At 37.0% G+C, this 20,130-nt stretch overlaps 1 protein-coding gene and 1 long non-coding RNA gene across 3 annotated transcripts in view; one reads left to right on the forward strand and one right to left on the reverse strand.

Moving 5' to 3' along the window:
* Positions 1–19,203, reverse strand: part of MICU2 (mitochondrial calcium uptake 2) — a 134,627-nt gene extending 115,424 nt beyond the window's left edge. Inside the window, exon 1 of the mRNA XM_023621384.2 lies at positions 18,756–19,203. Coding sequence (XP_023477152.1) covers positions 18,756–18,965 — 210 coding nt within the window. The 5' untranslated portion in view covers positions 18,966–19,203. The remainder of the gene's footprint in view (positions 1–18,755) is intronic.
* On the forward strand, positions 2,610–17,939 carry LOC111768544 (uncharacterized). 2 transcript variants are annotated; one of them, XR_011427656.1, is made up of 5 exons: positions 2,610–2,802; positions 5,917–6,208; positions 11,041–11,202; positions 11,652–11,700; positions 17,617–17,939. It is a non-coding gene; the product is annotated as an uncharacterized lncRNA (long non-coding RNA). The 2 variants fall into 2 exon arrangements; XR_011427655.1 differs by lacking the exon at positions 11,652–11,700.
* Positions 19,204–20,130: the final 927 nt, after the last annotated feature.

Raw genomic sequence — 20,130 nt, forward strand, 5'->3', positions numbered from 1 at the left:
AACCAAGACTTGAACGTGCTACTCTATTTGCCACTGCCCTATGCGTATGTACTCTAGGTCTGAATAATCCTAGAAAACCTCAGGGGAGACTGGTCAATTTTAGTCTCTTTCAGAAAATCTAAATAAGGTGGACGTTAGAAAATCTAAATGAGGTTAGAACCGTGATGCCCTTATTGCTGGATTTAACCTCTTAAAGGCTGTTCTCTAAGGAGTTAATACAAAAAAAATGACACAGTAAATGAGTAGATGTGATTTATTTCTAAGATTATTCTTAAAAGACACGCATCACCCTTATATACTATTTGGGGAAATGAAAGCAGTAAAGGGAGATAACACATTCAAGGTATTCAGCTTGAAATGCTGGAGAGGATTTTTCTGCCCCTCCTCACCCCAAATAGTTGATTGCAGTTCAAGAGAACTATTCCAGTAGGAATGGACTAAACAATATTATTCTTAACCCTGACCTGAATAATGAGATTTCATAAGATACTTTTACAAAATCTACTCTGTTGGCCAATGTATACAATTACACATAAATAACCAATGCACTGGCATGAGGCAAGCAGCTGCCTGAGGAACTGACTCCTCAGGAGGAAAAGAGTATGGAATGCAGTGGTAGAGATCAAAGAGCTGCTTAGGGCCTGTTGGTTATGTTACTCTAAACCTACTCGGAGACTGAATTGAGACTCTTGGTAGGCGGAAAGTGATGGGAGTGGGGATAAATTCCTCCTATTACCACAACAATTTGCTTCTTAAACCTGCATCTAAAGCTAAATATATGGAAAGGAAGGGCAGAAGAAATACTGGGATTTGGGGCGATACTGAACATGTGAGAGTCATCCACATGGTTCTGGTTATATATAAAATGCTCCATGGATTTCAAGGATTACTTGTAATGCAGTAAAAAATGTGACAAAGGAATTAAGAGCAATGAGTGATGTGAACTGGATAAAAGAGATCTTTGAAAGCTGATGACTTCTGTTAAAACATTTCACTAGTTTATTGCCTTTAAAGCAACAGGTGCTTCACCATTCTGTCTCTACTTTTTATCCATGAAGTGACAAACTGTAAAAAGTTCTGTGTTCTTTGTTGAACATTCTTTGGTCTCTACGTTTCTCAGGAAGAAAGTGGGAAAAGAAAGGAACTTCCTTACAATGCTTTCAATATGTCCAATATATACACATTGCATTAGACAAAATGTACTAAAACCTTATTCATTTGGGGCCTTTATTTTGGAATTTGTAATAGTCTGGATAAAATGTAATTGCTTTGATGTCTTTGAACTTTCTGTGGTATAACTGAAAGACATCTTTTCTCCTTAAACAAAACTTTACAATTGGAAATTTTCAGTCATTAGAACTTTTCTACTTTGTTGTTAATCAGGGAGATTTTATTGTACGTTGAAATAGACTACTGCCAGACCAAATGAACAATATTCACTGCATAAGCCATGCTTCATGATAAATTCTACAAAATAACAGAATATTAGCCAAGGAGACAAAAGTCATTTCTGGGAAATCTGGAAGCTCTGGAAACTACTCTCTCTGGCTTCTGATTACTGTTTCATCTAGTGATGGCCTAGTCTAGACTTGTTTTCAGGGACTGGAAGGAGGCTAGTGTGGCTTTTCTAACATGAGCATGGTAAAAAGAAATGGCATATGCTTATACATGTTAATTTTTAAAAAAATCATAGAATTCTGTCTGGGGAAGAGTGGCTACTGTCAAGAGATGCTGATGAGTAAGGAAATACACATCCTCTCTTCCAGTAACTGCTTTTTCTTTCCTGATCAGATCACTGAGCAGAATACTCATTTTCCCTTCCATCATAATTACCTTTCAGGAAGGACATGATAACTACATAAATTTTTGTTTATGCTCTAAACAAAAAATTTAAATTAGCTTTCAAGTGACTGAGGAAAAAACAAAAAGACTAGAGCCTTAACTTAAAAATCTCAATACCCTCCTAAAGTTTCATCAATGTCATTCATTGCAACCATATTTAAGTAATGTTTTTCTTAATAAATGATTAAGTTACTTTAGCTTATTTCCCTACACAGGAGAAGGTAAATACTACTTTGTGAACTCTTTCTACAATTATTCAACATCAACTTTTTTAATAAACATTATGTGCCTCCTACCACCAAGCACTGCACAGAGATAAAATGACAAATGAAGAGGCACTCCCCTCTCTAGTGGGTAGGCATAACAGAAGGTGGCTAAGCACTAGAAAGAAGTATGAAAAGAGCAACTAGCAAACATGTACGTCTCACAATGATAAATTTCAATCTGATAATTATTTTTCCAATGTTATCTATCAACCATAATATTTTGACTTCTTACTTTGCAAAATGAGATACACATCAGACTAACAATGTTTCAAGATTATGTAACTAAATTTAAATAGAAAACTAGTAACAGGTCTGGTATCAGTAAATTTATCTGGATTATGACCTCTCTTCTTTGGGCAGCTGAGAAATACAGCAAAGCAGTAATAAGGAACCTTCTGTGATGGAAGCTGTGAGCTAATTTCTGGAACCTTACACACTCTTGCAGCAAGGTCTCCTAGCAACTGAGAACTTCAAGTAAGCCTGGGGAAAGGGCTGCTATCAGAGGGCTGAGTCATAAACAGAGGCCACCACTGGGGATAACACATTTAGGATATTGTATCCCACAACATATGACACAGAGTGGAGCAAAGAAGGGATGGATTAAAGGATTCCTCTCTCCTTCCTCCCATCCCTTCTTGGGGAACAGCTGCAGTCTGTAGCTGCACAAGTATTTTGCAGTTCCGGACTGCAAAAGGCAAGTGATTTATTCATAAATATTTTGCACTGCTTTCCTCCCATGCTCCCACATTCTGTGTGATCTACTCGGACTTCCATATCCCCAATCCCCAGCAAGATTTTCCCTCTATATGCTTCCTCAGTTTACAGGAAACTCATGGTGAGGATGGCTAAAGCTTGTGGCTGAATACTGATGGTAATTTGCCTTTCTACCACCAAGTCCCTTAAGCCCCACACCCTAATCCGACACAACATTTGGTCAAGGACTGGAATTATTATTAAAAAATGGCAACATATTGCTTGCATACAAACAAATTTTATCCAAAACAAAAATAAAACAATTTTTTAAAAAACCTTCAGAAAGTCTAATGAAGGGGCAGATTTGCAATTTCTCATTAAAAATGAAAATTATATTACTATTTAAAAATTCTACTGATACTATTATTTTTTATGAATTAGTCTTTGTACAAAACAGATATTATACTAACTTAAAGTATCAACCTTAGTTTTGTTCATTGCTAAAGTGATTTTCCTAAACCTGACCTGGTCTGCTGGTGTATCCTTAGCCTTCCTCTGAGGAGCTTCAAAAAACCTTTACTAGATACCTTTCCAGAGATGGATTACATACTCACGATGCTTCAGAAAGCAAAGTATGTCATATAGTTGTTGGGTTTTGCCCCTTTGGTCATTTGGCTAACTTACTTGTTAAGAATTAATTCCAGCAGTTACCTCCTCCAGGGGTCCTTCCCAGAGTACCCACTTGGGGTTAAGTATCCTCTTGGTATGAGCTACAGAACCCTGAGTAAACTTTTATGAAAGCCCCAACGACTCTGTACTGGAACTGTCTGTGCCCCACTACAATGAATTCCTCAAGAACAGAAAGTATCTTTTTTCTCTGTAACCCCAGAGCCTATTACATGGTTATTATGGTTAAATGGTTAAAAAAAAGTGTGCCAGGAATAAATGGATCTTTATGAATAGGAATCAAGTCCAAATTTAAAGTGTGATCTTAAAAAACTAATTTATAAATAGATTTCAGTTGGGGCTGGCCCGGTGATGCAGCCGTTAAGTTTGCGCGTTCCACTCTGGCGGCCTGGGTTCACAGGTTCAGATTACGGTGCAGACCTATGCATCACTTATCAAGCCATGTGTGGCAGGCGTCCCACATGAAAAATGGAGGAAGATGGGCATGGCTGTTAGCTCAGGGCCAATCTTCCTCAGCAAAAAGAGGAGGATTGGCGGCAGTTGTTAGCTCAGGGCTAATCTTCCTCAAAAAAAAAAAGAAAATTCTGTCCTTGAATCAATATGTAAAAGTTTGTTTTTTGGTGCTTATATATTTTAAATGCTAGTAATAGTTTATTAAAATATTTTTAGATAGCTAGGTATGTACTCCGCCATGTGCAACTGCACTAAAGAAGTATGTACACAAATAGAAATAAAGGCCTTCTGTTTCCTTTTGTTATAACCACAAACTACTGCACACTGTTAATTACTTTAGATTTAAAAAATGCCTTCATAACAAAAGAGGTAAAGCCATTAATAGGTGGTGGCAGTGTTAACTGTACCAAAGGATACTGTCTTATTTTTTTGCTTATTGTAGAGATCATGGAATCTGAGAGGCAGAATGCTCTGAAACTGGACTACACCAGCTGCTTCACACTCTCTTTCTACAAATCTGAATAAACAATCTAAGGGGTTTCATGCTTAACCCATGTTTGGCTTAGGTTTTAAGGGATTTCTTCAGCGTTAGCTTGGAGTTCACTGACATAACTTAATACAATGTCTAAGATAAAATTTTGCTATTAAAATGTATTTGTAGAAAATGAGCAGGGATGAGCCAGACATTTTACCAAGCATTGGCAAAATAGGTAAAGTTTACCAGCAAAGGTACTAAGATGCATGCCATTTGTGTTTCTCGATTTTATATATTAAATCACCAGTAAATAAATACATAGATTAGGCAATACAAAGACACAATACAAAAAGAAAAGTAATACACACATATGACTATATATTTTGGCAAATTATTTTTCAGGCAAAGTTCTGCTCTGTATTTGTGAAGTACAAACGTGGAACAAATCACTTAAGATCTGGCAAAGATTTGCCAAAATCTCCCTTTCTGTTTTTACCTTATTCTTTGGACATATTTCATGATAAGACAGCCATGCCCTCATTTAGTAATTTCTGAGGATACTTTAACAGTGAAGATTTTAAAAGATTCCATAATAGAATTTGCTATACAATGACTGAAAAAATCAAACATTGTTTTTTGTTTGGGTTTTTTTTTTTTTCACTTTAAGGTAGCCCCAAGCATAACTAAAGTAAACAAGTGCTAAATAAATAAGTGAAGAAGAATTTGCCACTCTACTACTTCGACGGCCCCTTCTACTAGTACTCACAGTCACTTCTCTCCCTCAACTCCTCCACCAACCTTCTGTGTCTTTTACAAGAGTTGGTGTCAAATGAGGAAACATGAGTTGCTACATCTTAACCTTTGAGCACAGGAAAGTAGTAGTATAAAACACCAGTGAATCATATACTAAGTTAGTAGAACTGTTAGCATTTGTTCAGGCAACAGTGAGGTCTGCACCAAATATGAAGTTCTTCGGGGTATATGTTAAAGAGAAATCTTTATCTTGACCCCTGAGAATCTTAGTATCTTATGAGAAACAAAACCAGTGAAAACTTGCAGTTTATGACAAGTTGTTACAAACATACCTTAAGGGTGGGCATGGACAGATCTAGCACCTGGGTAAACCTGCCCCTTTAAAATTTATTTGGTGATTAACTCCTGTACACTTTATAATCAAGAGAATAACCTTAGTTAAATCTTAGGAAGAGATCGGGGGAAAAAAAGAGGAACAGCTATTTGTAGGCTAGAATAGACAGAGTCCGAAGTTCTGAAACAATTCAGGCAACCCAACCTTCAAACTTGAATTGCTAGTGAAGTCCCAACGAGTAATGATGAATATTCAAAGACTTGGACGGACTTTGTCACTTTGTTTAGTGTAAAATTAGTTTCTAAATATTTATGGCTATTGTTTGGATACTCTTTTAACTTACAAATTTTTAAAACTTTATGTATGTAATATATATTATTACCAGTATTAATAATATTCCTGTGAATTTATAGGTAGACTCCTTATAGGTCGACTCCTGAGAACGTGAATAGCCCAACTCACTTTCAGGATATAGAGTAAAGAGAACAACCTTGAAGAAGCTCCCTTGGACAATGGATGTTTATGATTTACGGAGAGGGATACGATACTAGACAAAGGCTTCTGTTCCGTTTATAACGCTGTAAACAGGATAAGCCAGGGCCAGAGGGCTAACAGAATGTACATTGGGCTAGAAAAGAGAATGTGGACAGTCACAACAGAAGTGAAGAACCGGTGAAAGGGAAGATTAAATACCATAAAGTAAAGGTAAATATCACAAATTATCTGATTGGAGGGGAATATCATCCAAAGGCTAGGAGTAATGCAGTGACATGATCAAAGCAGGGAACTGGAAGATAATTTTAGATATAACATTTGAAACATTTCATAACGTGAAGAAAGATGATTATTAAGAAGCTAGAAGGGACAAGGGATGTAACCTAAAAATTTAAAGCAGAGGCCCTTAACCTCACACTACGTGGTCATACTTCCTGGTGTACGTAACTCCCTGAAATTATATGTGAAAAGGTGTGTATGCACTTTTTGAGAGAGAGTATATAACTTTTATCACATTCTCAAACAGATTCACAACCTATTCAAAGATTAAGAATAAATGACAAAGTAAACATGAGTGATAACAGGGTAAAATACGAGTAAAATAAAATGCTCCAATTTTAAATATTGCTCATATTAGAACAGTGTATATAGTTAATTAACTTTAAATAACTGAGATGAATATCTGACTTAATCCATTTTCAACATATGGCTGTAGAGGTCTCTTAAAAAAAAAGGCTTCCCCGACAGGACTAAGTATAAAACGAGAAATCTATTAATTCCAGGTCCTTTAAAAATGTCTTACATTTTCCACTAGCTAAAGCAGATTAATTAAAATAAAGACTATACAGGGGCCAGCCTGGTGGCGCAGTGGTTAAGTGCACATGTACCACTTGGGGGGCCTGGGGTTCGCCGGTTCAGATCCTGGGTGTGGACATGGCACCGCTTGGCATGCCATGCTGTGGCAGGTATCCCACATATAAAGTGGAGGAAGATGGGCATGGATGTTAGCTCAGGGCCAGTCTTCCTCAGTGAAAAGAGGAGGATTGGCAGCAGTTAGCTCAAGGCTAACCTTCCTTAAATAAAATAAAATAAAAAAATAAAGAATATACAATTGCTGGTAGCCAGAATAAAGCAAAGTACTAAACGACATCACCGCTGTACAAAATTTTCAAATAAAAGCTTGGTCCTAATAAAATCTTATATGTATATCTGCACAATTCTTTCTTTAAAAATTGAGGTATAATTGACATGAAATACGATAATACACAATTCTGATTTTTGTATCACTGTATCTTTTCACTGATGTGGTGCCAAAGCCACTAGGCTTGCCTTCTCCAAACTAGGCACTATTCCATAGAAGGAAGCAGTCACCACACTACGCGTAATAAATACTTACAGCTTTTAGCAGAGAAATAAAGAGAAATATGGATGAGAAGAGATTGGAGAGCAAGGATATAGGGGGAAGAGAAAGTCTCCAAAAGGGCAAGGATGGCTCACTTTCACTATAAAGACCCTATTTGGAACCACCATAATTATTTAACTTCAGAACTATTAACTTTATTTCTATAATATCAAAGAACAGTGCTTTAATACATTAATGCTGTCTTGTAAGGTTTTAAGTTAAATGAAAACCTTCCCACTCAAGATATAACACCCAAAACTTTAACAGTGACTAGTCTTTTCAAGCCATGGTAGAGGGAAGATGGTTTTTACATGCTTTTTTTCCTAAATTTTCTAAAATATACAAATATTTCAGGAAGAAAAAACACTAACATAAATAATTTTTAAGAATCAAGAAACAGCCAACAGCTCCAACTCCCTTTCTAATATATTTCAAGGATTTCAATATCCATAATAAAACAGTATTTCTTTAGTGTTTCAAGAAGCAATCTTTTCATGACTGTAATTTAAGGTGAATATGATGATTGCCTAATGGCCAAGTATACTAGTGGAACACAAAGTCCTAATTTAAAAACAAAACAGTAGCAGTGTTAACTAAGTAAGTCAATCACAAATAAAATAAGATTAAAGTTTTTAAAAGAGAAAAGTGTGTCTCTGGCTCAAACTACTGATTGTCCTCTTTCTATTGCAATGGTTTTCTGGTTAAATCCCAGTGTTTCCTTATAATGCATCTTTTCTGGCTTGCCATTAAAGTATCTTAAACATGGTATGTCTGACACTAAGAACTACTAGGAGAGAAGTCTTTCATATTATACTTCCATGTGTGCAGGACTGATAATTAGATGGGCTTTTAGGAGGCTCAGCTGCTCATTGTTTGTCCTTTGCAGTATGCAGTCACAGCGATGGGGAACGCACTGAAGCAACCCATTCAAAGCAGTACTCTACCATAAGAGTAAGCTCCTGACCTGGACTTTGGTCCTGGAGCAATTCCAAGCATTCCAGAACTCCCCAGGACTGTGGGTTTGAAAACCCACATATTAGGGATCTGCTGCTGATTTGAGCTGGTTCTTAACTGGGCAATTATGACCAAATCAAACTGAAAAAAACTTTGTCTTTAAAACACTTGATAGTGTGATTTAATCTCTTGGTATTTACACTGCACACACACACAAACATAGAAATCAACCCATCTATAATTTCTTACTATGTATAATCTTCTAATTGTGTATACTAGCAAATGAGAAGAATGATTTGAGATTCCCAAACAGCAGATTACTAAGTCAATCATATTTTGCTCTGGAATATCTAGAACAATTTGTGGAAAAACACTGTGCTTTCCTATTTGAGGTTCATTTTGCCTAATTTTAAAAATGGTTTGCAGGGCACATAACAGCTAAGCGATGAGAGACTGAGGAAGGAGATGCCTGGAACTGTAATATGTAACAGGAAACACTGAAGGTATAAAGTTTCTAGTACATAACAGATAAATTATACAATATACATGTGGATAAACAAGACTTCATAAGGCCATATTTCTTAATTAACAGTAATCACAACTTTTATTCTACATACCACACATTCAGGGAACTTTCATACATGTCAATGAAAATTTTCTACACAGACCAGGCTGTACTTAAATATATGATTCACTTAAATATATGAGTCATTAAATATTATTTCTATAATAAATATTGAAATTATTTATAATTTAACAATCTTATTTATGGTTAGGTTATTAAGAGAATATATTCTCCACTGGTTTACTTTATCAAATTTTTACCACTTTTTAAACTATAACTTTTAAATTCATATACTACTACTATTGATGGCTTAGGATATTTTTGTGCACTGCTGTAATTCATAAAACTCCAAAATTCAAAGTAACAAAAGCATTAATTTGTATACATTATCTACTAGAACACGTCTTATAGAATAAGAGCAAACAGTAATTTTTTACTCAGGTTCAGCTAAACAAATATAGTTGCAAAAGGAAAGATTAAAAATACACTTCTGCTTTTATATTACAATTTGTTTTTCTTTCTTTCTTGGCCCCCCCAGAAAAGCACCTTCACAGATTTACAGTAGGATATATAAGTACTGTCCTTCCATTATACAAGGAAGGAAAGTAGACAACCTCTCATTCACACAGGACAAATAGCTATGCCAAAAGCACAAATTACATCTAATTACAGGGTATAACTCTGTCATCTTTCTTTTCATAATCTAGCCATTTATACACTTTGATTTTTGACTTCCATTTGAGTTTATTAACATCAAAGCTTTGTCATCACTTATCTGTTTCTAGAGACATTTTCACCTGAGGCAATGAAGTATAAAAAGGTCTTTACATTCTTGCTTTACTGTTGCAAGAAAGCTTTAGTTTTCATTGGGGTTACAATGTTTCATGGTTATTAAACTTCTGTATGTTGCTGTAAAGTTTACCACCGTTGGCATAACAATTTTACAAGTACTATCATTAAACGCAACGCACTGAAAATACACTCCAATCCAAGTACATTCCAGTAAGTTCTAGCTTTACCCATTGCCAATGTCTTATCAATGTCTTCCCCAGCCGTTCACAAAAATAATCACCACAATACTATGAACGACTTGAAATAAAAGCAAGCAACGTTAATTTCATTTTATAAATTGTTTAGGGCTCTCATAACAAATGAAAATAGCTTCATTGTATTAATTACATTATTGGGGTTTTAAAAATATTTATTGATATGCAATAAAAAGAGAGAGTCCTACATCTAATGAAACTTGCAAATTCACTTCCCAGGTTAATATATTTGTTTGACTGTTTAAACATGATGATACACATTCCTTGCTTTTATTTATTTAAAATCTGCGACCATTTGTTTCAGTCAGGTTGTACTCACAAAATATAAGTTCAAACTTGAATTTAAATATCAAAGAAAATCTTTAACGTTCTCTTAGATTTTTAATAATTTTTAAATTCAATGCCATGATGCAATATATTACTCATGTTAAACTCACAATACTGTCAAAAATCGTAATACTGTTAAAAAAGAGACAATAGATCCAAAATGCAGTCACTTGTACTAAACCTCACACAGCAAACTAAGACTTCATACCTAACTTAACAGCAGTTTCAGCCTCTCCCAGGAGTGAAATTTTAAACCAATATCAGTCTGGAATTTCCTGATCAATACTAGTGAAGTCATCTGCATGACAGACCCCTATTCTTCCCCCAAAGAAATGGAACCTTGTCTGAAATAATCCTTTCTTTTGTTCCCTTGTCCCACTCTCTTCTGCCTATAAAAGCCGTCCATTTTGTGTGGCTTCTTGGAGTTCCTTTCTACTTGCTAGATGGGATGTTGCCCAGATTCATGAATTGTCAAAGTCAATTAGATCTTCAAATTTACTCAGTTGAATTTTTTTTTAACAATACCAAGGTTTCTTAAAAATAATCTGTTAGATAATACTTTGAGCAACACTGGAAAAACCCACCAAAAGAAAGTCATTAGAAGTTTGTGGCAATGAGTCCTATATTCATCACAAGCTCTCATTCTTCATGATCTCTAACATGGCCTACGTTTCTCTGATTTTACCTCCTAATTTTCCAGAGCAGTTCAAATCAGATTCTTTTGGCTTTTTCTTTTTTTTTTTAATAGGAGGAAAGTGTGGAATTGCATCTATAGCCAGAAATAACCATACCCTCTACTTTCCTGCCTGTTACAATGGAAGAAGAATCTTTGTTACTATCAAAGACAGTGAATGGAATACAATATTCTGCCATGTTTTCCTTGACAAAAGCCTCAAAATCCAAATTCCAGGTAGGTTATAAAAATAAATAAAACATAAGATTCAAGACTTTTAAGTCAGCCTGGATATTTATTTAGAGAGACCTCTAAAACTTACTTATTAACCCTCAAACGAAGTAGTTTATCTACCATGATTTGACAACAATGACAAAATAGCATCTTCTCCTGACCACTCTTAGCCTGTTCTACCTTTCTTGCTCCTGCCCTGAGCACTGGGAAATAACTTTCTGATCTGAGTGAAACCTTCTCTTTTCATGTTTCTTTGAGAGGCACTTCCACGCCCATGATTTCTCTTTTTCTAAAGACTAAGGTTTTGTCAAGCAATATATCTATCTCAATTTAAGTGATGAAAATGTAGCCAAACTCTCACATTCTCAGGCAATGACAACTAGGTCATGAATGTCACCTGGCCAAAAGGGGTTTTAAGACACCACTGACTCTAAGATGTATCCTGATTTCAGATATGCTAAAATGTTAGAAAAAGAAAAAGTCTCCTAGAATGAATGAAATGTAAGTACAAGAGTGCTGTGATACTCTAATTTCACTTTAATGTTAAGAATTTCTTAAGTTATTTGATATTTTAACAAATTATCTTTAAATATTTGGCAAATGCTATGAATCAGAACATAAAATATAGTTTCTGAGCTTAAAGGCTAATAATGCTGTTAATGAGGCTATATATTAGATACACTCATAAGAAAATGCAAATGCTAATTAATGGCACAAACCAAAATTGAAACAAAATTAAACAAAGGAGATATTAAAGTAGGCTTCATGGAGATCATCTCCATGGATATAATTAGGAAGGTCAGAGGAGGGAATTCCTACTTACTAGCAGGAATTGATAAAAGAGAAACTGAAAATTACATGGATGTCAAAAATTTAAAATTATACGCATGAAAAACTAGCTCTGAGAAGAAAGCATCAGAAAGTTTGTAAGACCTAGTGCTGTTTTGTAATACAAGTTTTTAATAGATTAATATTGCTGCAGTCTGCCTTAAACAACACTCAATCATAATCTAAGGCAGGGTACGATTAAAAGGCAAAATATTAGTTTAGAAATACGAATCAAGAAGGTCACTATATGGGATCTAAATACAAAATCACACCTACACACACGTTATCTCTAAGAGATGTTCTCATGTAAGGCATTTATCATGCCTGCAAGATATTTACATGGATCTATCTTAAACGTGTTTTTTCTCTAAGTTCTTTTTACTTAAATAAAAGCAAATAAAAACATCAAGAGACATGAAAACATATTTATAAAACGCTAATAATGATTAGATGAGAAATGATCAAAATTAGACCTGATGACTAAATCACAACCACAATTATACAAGAAAGTAACTTTACTCAGAAAATAATACATTATCTTAATTTACATAATAACTTTCCTCTCAGAAGATCAAGGTGATTCTCCCACACATTGAGTCACATTTTCATAAACCATGAAAGCCTAAGTTTCCTAAAGTATAGTTTTAAAATATGTGCTTTCTGGGGCCAGCCTGGTAGCGTAGCAGTTAAGTTCGCATGTTCTGCTTTGGCAGCCCAAGGTTCACCGGTTCGGATCCTGGGCACAGACATACGCACCACTTATCAAGCCATGCTGTGGCAGGTGTCCCACATATAAAGTAGAGGAGGACGGGCATGGATGTTAGCTCAGGGCCAGTCTTCCTCAGCAAAAAGAGGAGGACTGGTGGCAGGTGTTAGCTCAGGGGCAATCTTCCTCACTAATAAAAAAAAATAAAACTACCAAATGATCCAGCAATCCTACTCCTGGGTATACATCTAAAGGAAATGAGATCAGTATCTTGAAAAGTTACCCCATGTTCATAGCAGTATTATTTGCAGTAGCCAAGATGTAGAAACAACCTGTGTCCATCGATGGACGAATGGACAAAAGAGATGTGATACATATGCCCACACTCATGTGATGGAACATTATTCACCCCTGGAAAAGGAAATCTTGACATTTCCAATAACACGGATGATCCTGGAGAACATTATGCTAAGTGAAATAAGTCAGATACAGAAAGACAAATACTACATGATCTCAATTATATGTGACATTTAAAATAGTCAAACTCATGGAAGAACAGAGTAGAATGATGGTTGCCAGAGGTTGGGGGAAATGGGGAGATGTTGGTCAAAGGATATAAAGTTTCAGTTATGCAGGAAGAATAAGTCCTGGAGATCTAATGTAGAGCATGGTGACTATAATAATACTGTATGTATTGTATAATTGAAATTTGTTAAGAGGGTAGATCTTAAGTATCCACCCCACACACGCACACACACACATTTGGTAACTATGCGAGGTGATGGATATGTTAATTAGCTTGATTATGGTGATCATTTCACAATGTATACATATAACATCAAGTTGTACACTTTAAATATACACAATTTTTATTTGTCAATTATATTTCAATAAAGCTGGAGGATAAATAAAGTAAAAAATCCTTCCAGGAATGCTGCTAAAAATCTGGGAATGGGAGAAACTTACATTCTCCTTTCTTCCTCCCCCGGCATCACTTTCATCAAGTGCTACCTCTACTTAAACCACAGGAACCTTGTGTAACTCTGTCCAAGCATCTGTGAATATCCTAGACTTTACTAAAGCCTGGATAGGAGATGGGGGAGATCAAAAGGTAAAACAGAATTCAGCCTTTCCAATCCTGTCCATCCCTCTCCCTTCCGTTTCTATGCCCAGAGGTCCCTATATGCTCCAATTCTTCTGCTTCTATTATGCAAAGCAGCCTTCCCTCACCTTTAAAGCATGAGCCAGCCACATTCAGGTTCTTAGGGGGCTTACTCTCTACCAGAAACACTTATGTAAACCAAAACCATTCTCTCCCTAGGAGGAATTTTGGCCAGTTTTTTTTTTTTTAAAGATTGCATCTGAGCTAACATCTGTTGCCAATCTTTTTTTTTCTTCTTCTTCTTCTTCTTCTTCTCCCCAAAGTCCCCCCAGTACATAGCTGTATATTCTAGTTGCAGGTCCTTCTGACTGTCCTTGGCCAGTTTTAAGATGCAGATTGTTATATTTGTATCTTCGGTCAGTGCAATCAATATTATACAAAGTGTTCATCAAGCATTTAGTTACATTACCAAAATATAGGGTTTATTAATATAGTCGATTTTTGCCATATGTCAGGATTATTTTCCAAATTTAAAAATAATTGGCTTGCAGTTTACAAGTTGAAGCATCTCAATAATTGGGGAAAAAAATGCAATTTATTTTATTTAAATTCTAAAATTAATTTGGGTATTTTAATGTGATTGCTTCAGGACAAAAGCTTGCTGTATAAAGACAAATATAAATGTTAATAGCCACAACTAGAAGGACCCACAACGAAGAATATACAACTATGTGCCAGGGGGCTTTGGGGAGAAAAAGGAAAAAAAATAAAATCTAAAAAATATATATATATAAATGTTAATAATACGAATTAAAAACTAAATCTCATACACAGTAACAGGTGACATGGACCCATCATTAAACTTTTGAGATAAAGGTATACCTATTATTATTACATTATAGGTTTCATCAATGTATTCACCCATTCAATAAGTATTTACCACACCTCCTACGCATGAGACTCTTGTCTAGGCTCTTGGGATACAGCAGAAAAGAGTAAGGTTTCTTAATTACTTATGTTTTCTACTGGGAATATGCTATGACATGTCTCTGTGACTCTAAGTGTGTAACTGAGTATACACTGGACATTTAGTAACTTAGCTGATTCTCAACATTTCTAGATATTGCTTGTCGATTATTTCTATAAATGCCAAACCAAAGTTAGACAAGGTCACTTAGTTATAAAGTGCAGTTCATTCACTCGCTCTTTGGATACTAAACATTTATTGTGTGACTGTGATTGTTTTAGGCACTAAGAATACAGAGATGAAAAAGACAAGCGGCCATTCTGGCAGGGAAAGACAAAAAAAAACAAGCAGACAAAAATAATTTCAGAGAGTGATAAGGTCTAGGAAAGAAAAAAAATTATTAAATGTTAACAGAGGAAAGAATTCCAAAGATTTATGAATACAAACATAAATAAACATCAAAGGGAATCTAATATCCATGAATCTACATAATAAAGAATTCAGATTTATTCAGAATAAAGAACATTTATACATCATTATGGACTAGGTTATGCAAAATAATTTTACTTAAAAATTTTTTTTAAATGTAGTGGACAAATTTTTCATTAAAAAACAAATGAAAAAAATCTTATTATGAAGTCAGGGAAACGTACAACATCCAATGTCATATATAATTTGGAAATTGATATATAAGGCCAAAAAGTACAAAAATTTAGAGAATTAAATATTCATACAATTAGCAAATGAGTAAGAACAAATAAAATATTATCAATGTTGCCAATTGTGAACTATATTGTTTTTGATGTTTATGTTTCTTTTTTTTTTTTCCAGTTTTAGGTCTTATTAAAATCATTTGTAACACCAATGGTTCAGAAAAGCTTTTAGTTTGATCTTACATGCTGTTGAGTTACTTAGTGATATGAAGATTTGTTTGTTTTCATCAGTTTTGGTTTACTAATATATTATTTCTAGCTTATAATAACAAAACACAATAATAGCTATAAAACTTTTATTATTGAAATTCCTGCAGGAAGAAAATAATTTTGCTATTGCAACTCTAAAACTCTCTCACTAACTGCTTTCCCCAATGAAATAACTTTTTAAATTTGTAAGATATCAAGGCTGATTAAGAACGCAGCTATCCCTATAAAGCAGAATGAATTGAAATAATAGAATAATTTTGTTTGTCTTCTCCTTTCTACCACTTCTTATCTGATTTTACTATGCCTCAACCAAATATAATAATGTTGTAAAGGGAATAACAGTAAAATCTTAGAATAGTTTTCAAACATTCTAAAGTGTTTCAGAAGAAGCAGTTTACATAAAACTAACTGATATGCTGACATGCCCTAAAGCAAGTTCCCTAAGGCTGTCTGTAGGAGGCAATACTGTGGTCCAGTTGTAATCACTAAACAGCTTTTGAAACAATACAATTACATTTTACATAAGACTTCTGCAACTCAATCTTTGCAAATTTATCTTCTAAATGTCTTTCAAATTCACCCACTAATTTAGCCATCATCAACTCTCTCCTGAATACTGCAACAGCTCCCTAACTCCAAGTTTCCATCATTCCCTTCAGTAAAGTCTCAATACTCTTTCCAAGGTCAAAGCCAAATTTGTGATATAGTAATATACGTAATCCTTTATGCATTAAATAACATGATATGGTGGCGGTTTAATAAATACTCTACTTTCAAAGAAGTGATACTTTGAGACATCTGTAACAACTATAATATAATAGGGAAAAACGAGATTTCTTTTCTATTGATGACAAAGTCAGTTACTGTTACTACTACTACTGTAGCTTGTTGCCTACATTCATAATTGAAAAAATGTTAAATTGTAGGTCAGTGAAAATAAAAATATAACCTTCTACCTAAGTTCATAGACTCCCCGAATTCTATGTCTGGGTTTTTTGGGGTCTATGAGGGTTAAGAACCCCTACAATGGGGGCCAGCCCAGTGGCATAGTGGTTAAGTTCACGTGCTCTTCAGGCCAGGAGTTTGCAGGTTTGGATCCTAGGTTGTAGGAGCTCACCTACACACCACTCAGCAAGCCATGCTGTGGCAGCATCCCACATACAAAATAGAGGAAGACTGGCACAGATGTTAGCTCATCTAACATAAAAAGACAAAAAGAAAGAACCCCTACAATGGCTCCCTGCAGTCCTCAAGATAAAAATTTGTTCATGCGCTTAAGGGGTGCTTCATGATCTGATTCCCTGACACCACTCAGCCCTGGTTTGAGCCTTATCTTTTGTAGCTCACATTCTACTGAGTCAAACTCTTAGCTTCACACCTTTGCAATGCTATTGCCTTTGCCTGCAATATTCTTCCCATTCTGTTTGCTCAGCAAACTCCTAAGCATCCTACAGGTATCAGTTTACCTATCATTGCTTCAGGAAACCAAGGTTGTGTTAGGTGCTCTTTCAGCCTGCTCCTGTAGCACCCAGCACTTACTACCCCATCACAGCATTTACTTCACTGTATTAAAATTGCCCTCCTTAATTAAACCGTAACCACTTGAACTGTGTCTCAAATCCCTACTCCTTGCATACTGCCTTGCACAGAGCAGGCACTTTGATAACTGTGGAAGGTGGAAAGGAAAGAAACAAGGGAAAGTCCAATTTATTTGCTGTTTCATGATCATGAACTCTACCCTTAATCCTGATTGACCCTCACAAATGCAAGCGTTGATCACAATGGGAACCAGAAAGTGTAGGGTTCAAGTGATATAAATTCACAATTTTTACTGGGAAAATCACTTAGTGTGATGAAATGACAAAACCTAAAAATGTGGATTTTATTCTAGGCAGAATGAGGCGCTAACGGTTTCTGAAGAAGGGTACATTATGTGGTTCAAGTGATACTCTTGGGAAGATCAACCTAAGGATCCTAAATGGGAATTAAGAGGTTGAGAAGAGAGGCAGAGAAACCAACGATGAATAATAAACTTAATTGCTTGACACAAGATTAACGAACAAAAATGCTACGAAACATTAGAAGATACATCCTTCCACTTGTGACTATAAATGGTATGAGGATGGGGAGAGTGACTGCACGTATTATCTATGCAGCATCTTAATTTAACACAACAAAAAACACCATTTGTCAATACTGAATTTTAATCCACAAGGCCTGCTTTCCTCCCTTTTGTTGTATCTTGACTGCTCCTTACGTTTTTCATTAGAAAAGTATAATGTAAATCTAACCGAAAAAGAATAAGATACTCCTTTTAATTTTCAAAAAAACTTCACACAAAAAACTTAAATGTCCATAAAGTATTTTAAAAGTAGTACTCTTTTCTCAAATTTGCAAATATTTTATGTGGCAATTTTCTGCTGAACTAGGGAACTTGACCTTTACTTTTATACACATGTAGGTTTTGGAAGAAACATCTTGTGCTTAGTACTTACAGCCCCCTGAAGCATTAAGGTTTATGATCACGTACTAACGTTCCTTACAATTGATTATAGTATCTAGAAATTATCAACCGGTTAATTTTTATGGCTGACATTTTTATGATTAAAAAACAAGCCACCTGTTCGGACACCTTCCCCAGGCTCGGGAAACGCCCTAGCTGCGGGGCACAACCCGCGCGCGGCGGGGAACTGCACGCACAGCGGGCGCAGCTCGGGGCGCCGCGCGCGGCGGGGAGCGAGGGAGCAGGTCAGCGCCGGAGAAACGAGCCGGGAGCGAGCGCGGCGCGCAGACACGCCCCCGCCCGGCGCCCCCGCCGCGTCGCCGGCGGTCCCAGGGGAGGCTGACTGGCGCTGGCCTCCAGCGTCCCCGCGGGTGCGGGGGTGCGGCGAGCGAGGGGCAGCTGTCGGGGGTCTTGAGCGCGCGCCCTCCCCTGGCTCTGAAGGACCGCCGGCTCCCGACCCCTCCCCACACCGGGCGTCTGCGAGGGAAGGAGACTGGCTGGGGCTGGCGGAAAGGGCCGTCCCCTACCTGTGCGAAGACGGTGAGGCTGCCCTCGGGGGCCGCGACAGTAGCGCGGCCGTGGTACCATGCCACTCCTGCTCCTGCCAGGGCCACGCCGGCCACTGCCGCCGCCACGGGCCCGGGACTGGGCAAGGCCCGCCGGCCGGCGGCGACTCCGCGCCGCAGTCTTCCGCCCCAGGCCGCCAGCCGAGAGCCTCTAGCCGCAGCTGCCGCCATCTTTACGGAAGCGCCCCATCGCCGCGCCCCGCGCCGCCGCCGCTTCCCACGACCCGAGCGCTCCCGCGCGGCCGCGCATCTCGCGAGCCCAGGGCGGCTTTCGCCCCGCCTCCCGAGCCTGCGTCCTGTATCCGAAAGTCCGGAGAAGTTCGGAGCGGGGGAGGGGCTCGATTCAGTGCCTGGCTTGTTCCGCAGGACGAACGGGCTAACTCGGAAACGGTGCGAACGCTACCGGAACAGGTCCCCCGGTTGAAGATAGCGTGGACCCCCTATTGTGTAGGAAGGCTCCACCTTTTCCGTAGGGGCCGTGTGTCACCCAGTGGGTCACCGGTGGGCGACCTAAGCACCTCTGATAATTGTGGTAACGTGTGTAGTTTGCCTGTCCGATGGGCAGGATGTTAAGAGTGGAATCTCATCCCTAAAGTAGTTGGGGTGTGGAACTGAAAAAGTCTGCATATTCCTGAAAATTAGATTTGCTCTAAATTCCACAAGCGTACCTATATTAAAAATTTCTTAAAGCTGTTTGTATCATGTTAGTCGGAAATCTACATAAGCTGCAGATACTTTCTCACAGGCCCTTTCAAAGGATAGCAGTTAATTCGCCCAGCCTCTGGTAAAAAACCCTTGTTAAAAAATGTGTTCCCCTATTTGTCTCACTTTAACAGCTAGGCAAACTTTTTTTTAATTTATTTTTTAATTGTGTTAAAATATACATAATTACCATTTTTAACCATTTTTAAGTGTACGTTTCACTGGCATTAAGTCTGTTAACATAGTGCAACCATCACCACTGTCCATCTCTAGAATTTTTTTTATCTTGCAAAACTGGCAACAGCAAAAAAATAATGTCTTCCTCATCTATCTTGTTCATGCTTCGTAGTCTCATATTCTTGACTGCTCTCTCATTTTTGTTGAATTATATTCTATCCCAGCCTTCTAATTTTGATGAAGTATTTTCTTGTGAACACCCAGATAGAGCCACTCTATTTCAGGTGTCGACAAAAATAATCCATAACCAATCTATAAATGAAAATTTGGGAGAGTTTATTCTGAGCTAAAATCTGAGGACCATGGCCCGGGGCCTTTCTTCCCCGAAGAAAGAAGAAAGGGCACCAAAGAAGTGAGGTGTACAGAGTGGTTATATACCTCAAAACAGGATGTTTCC

The sequence above is a fragment of the Equus caballus genome, chromosome 17, assembly GCF_041296265.1.
Source record: "Equus caballus isolate H_3958 breed thoroughbred chromosome 17, TB-T2T, whole genome shotgun sequence".
Classification (NCBI taxonomy): Eukaryota; Metazoa; Chordata; class Mammalia; order Perissodactyla; family Equidae; genus Equus; species Equus caballus.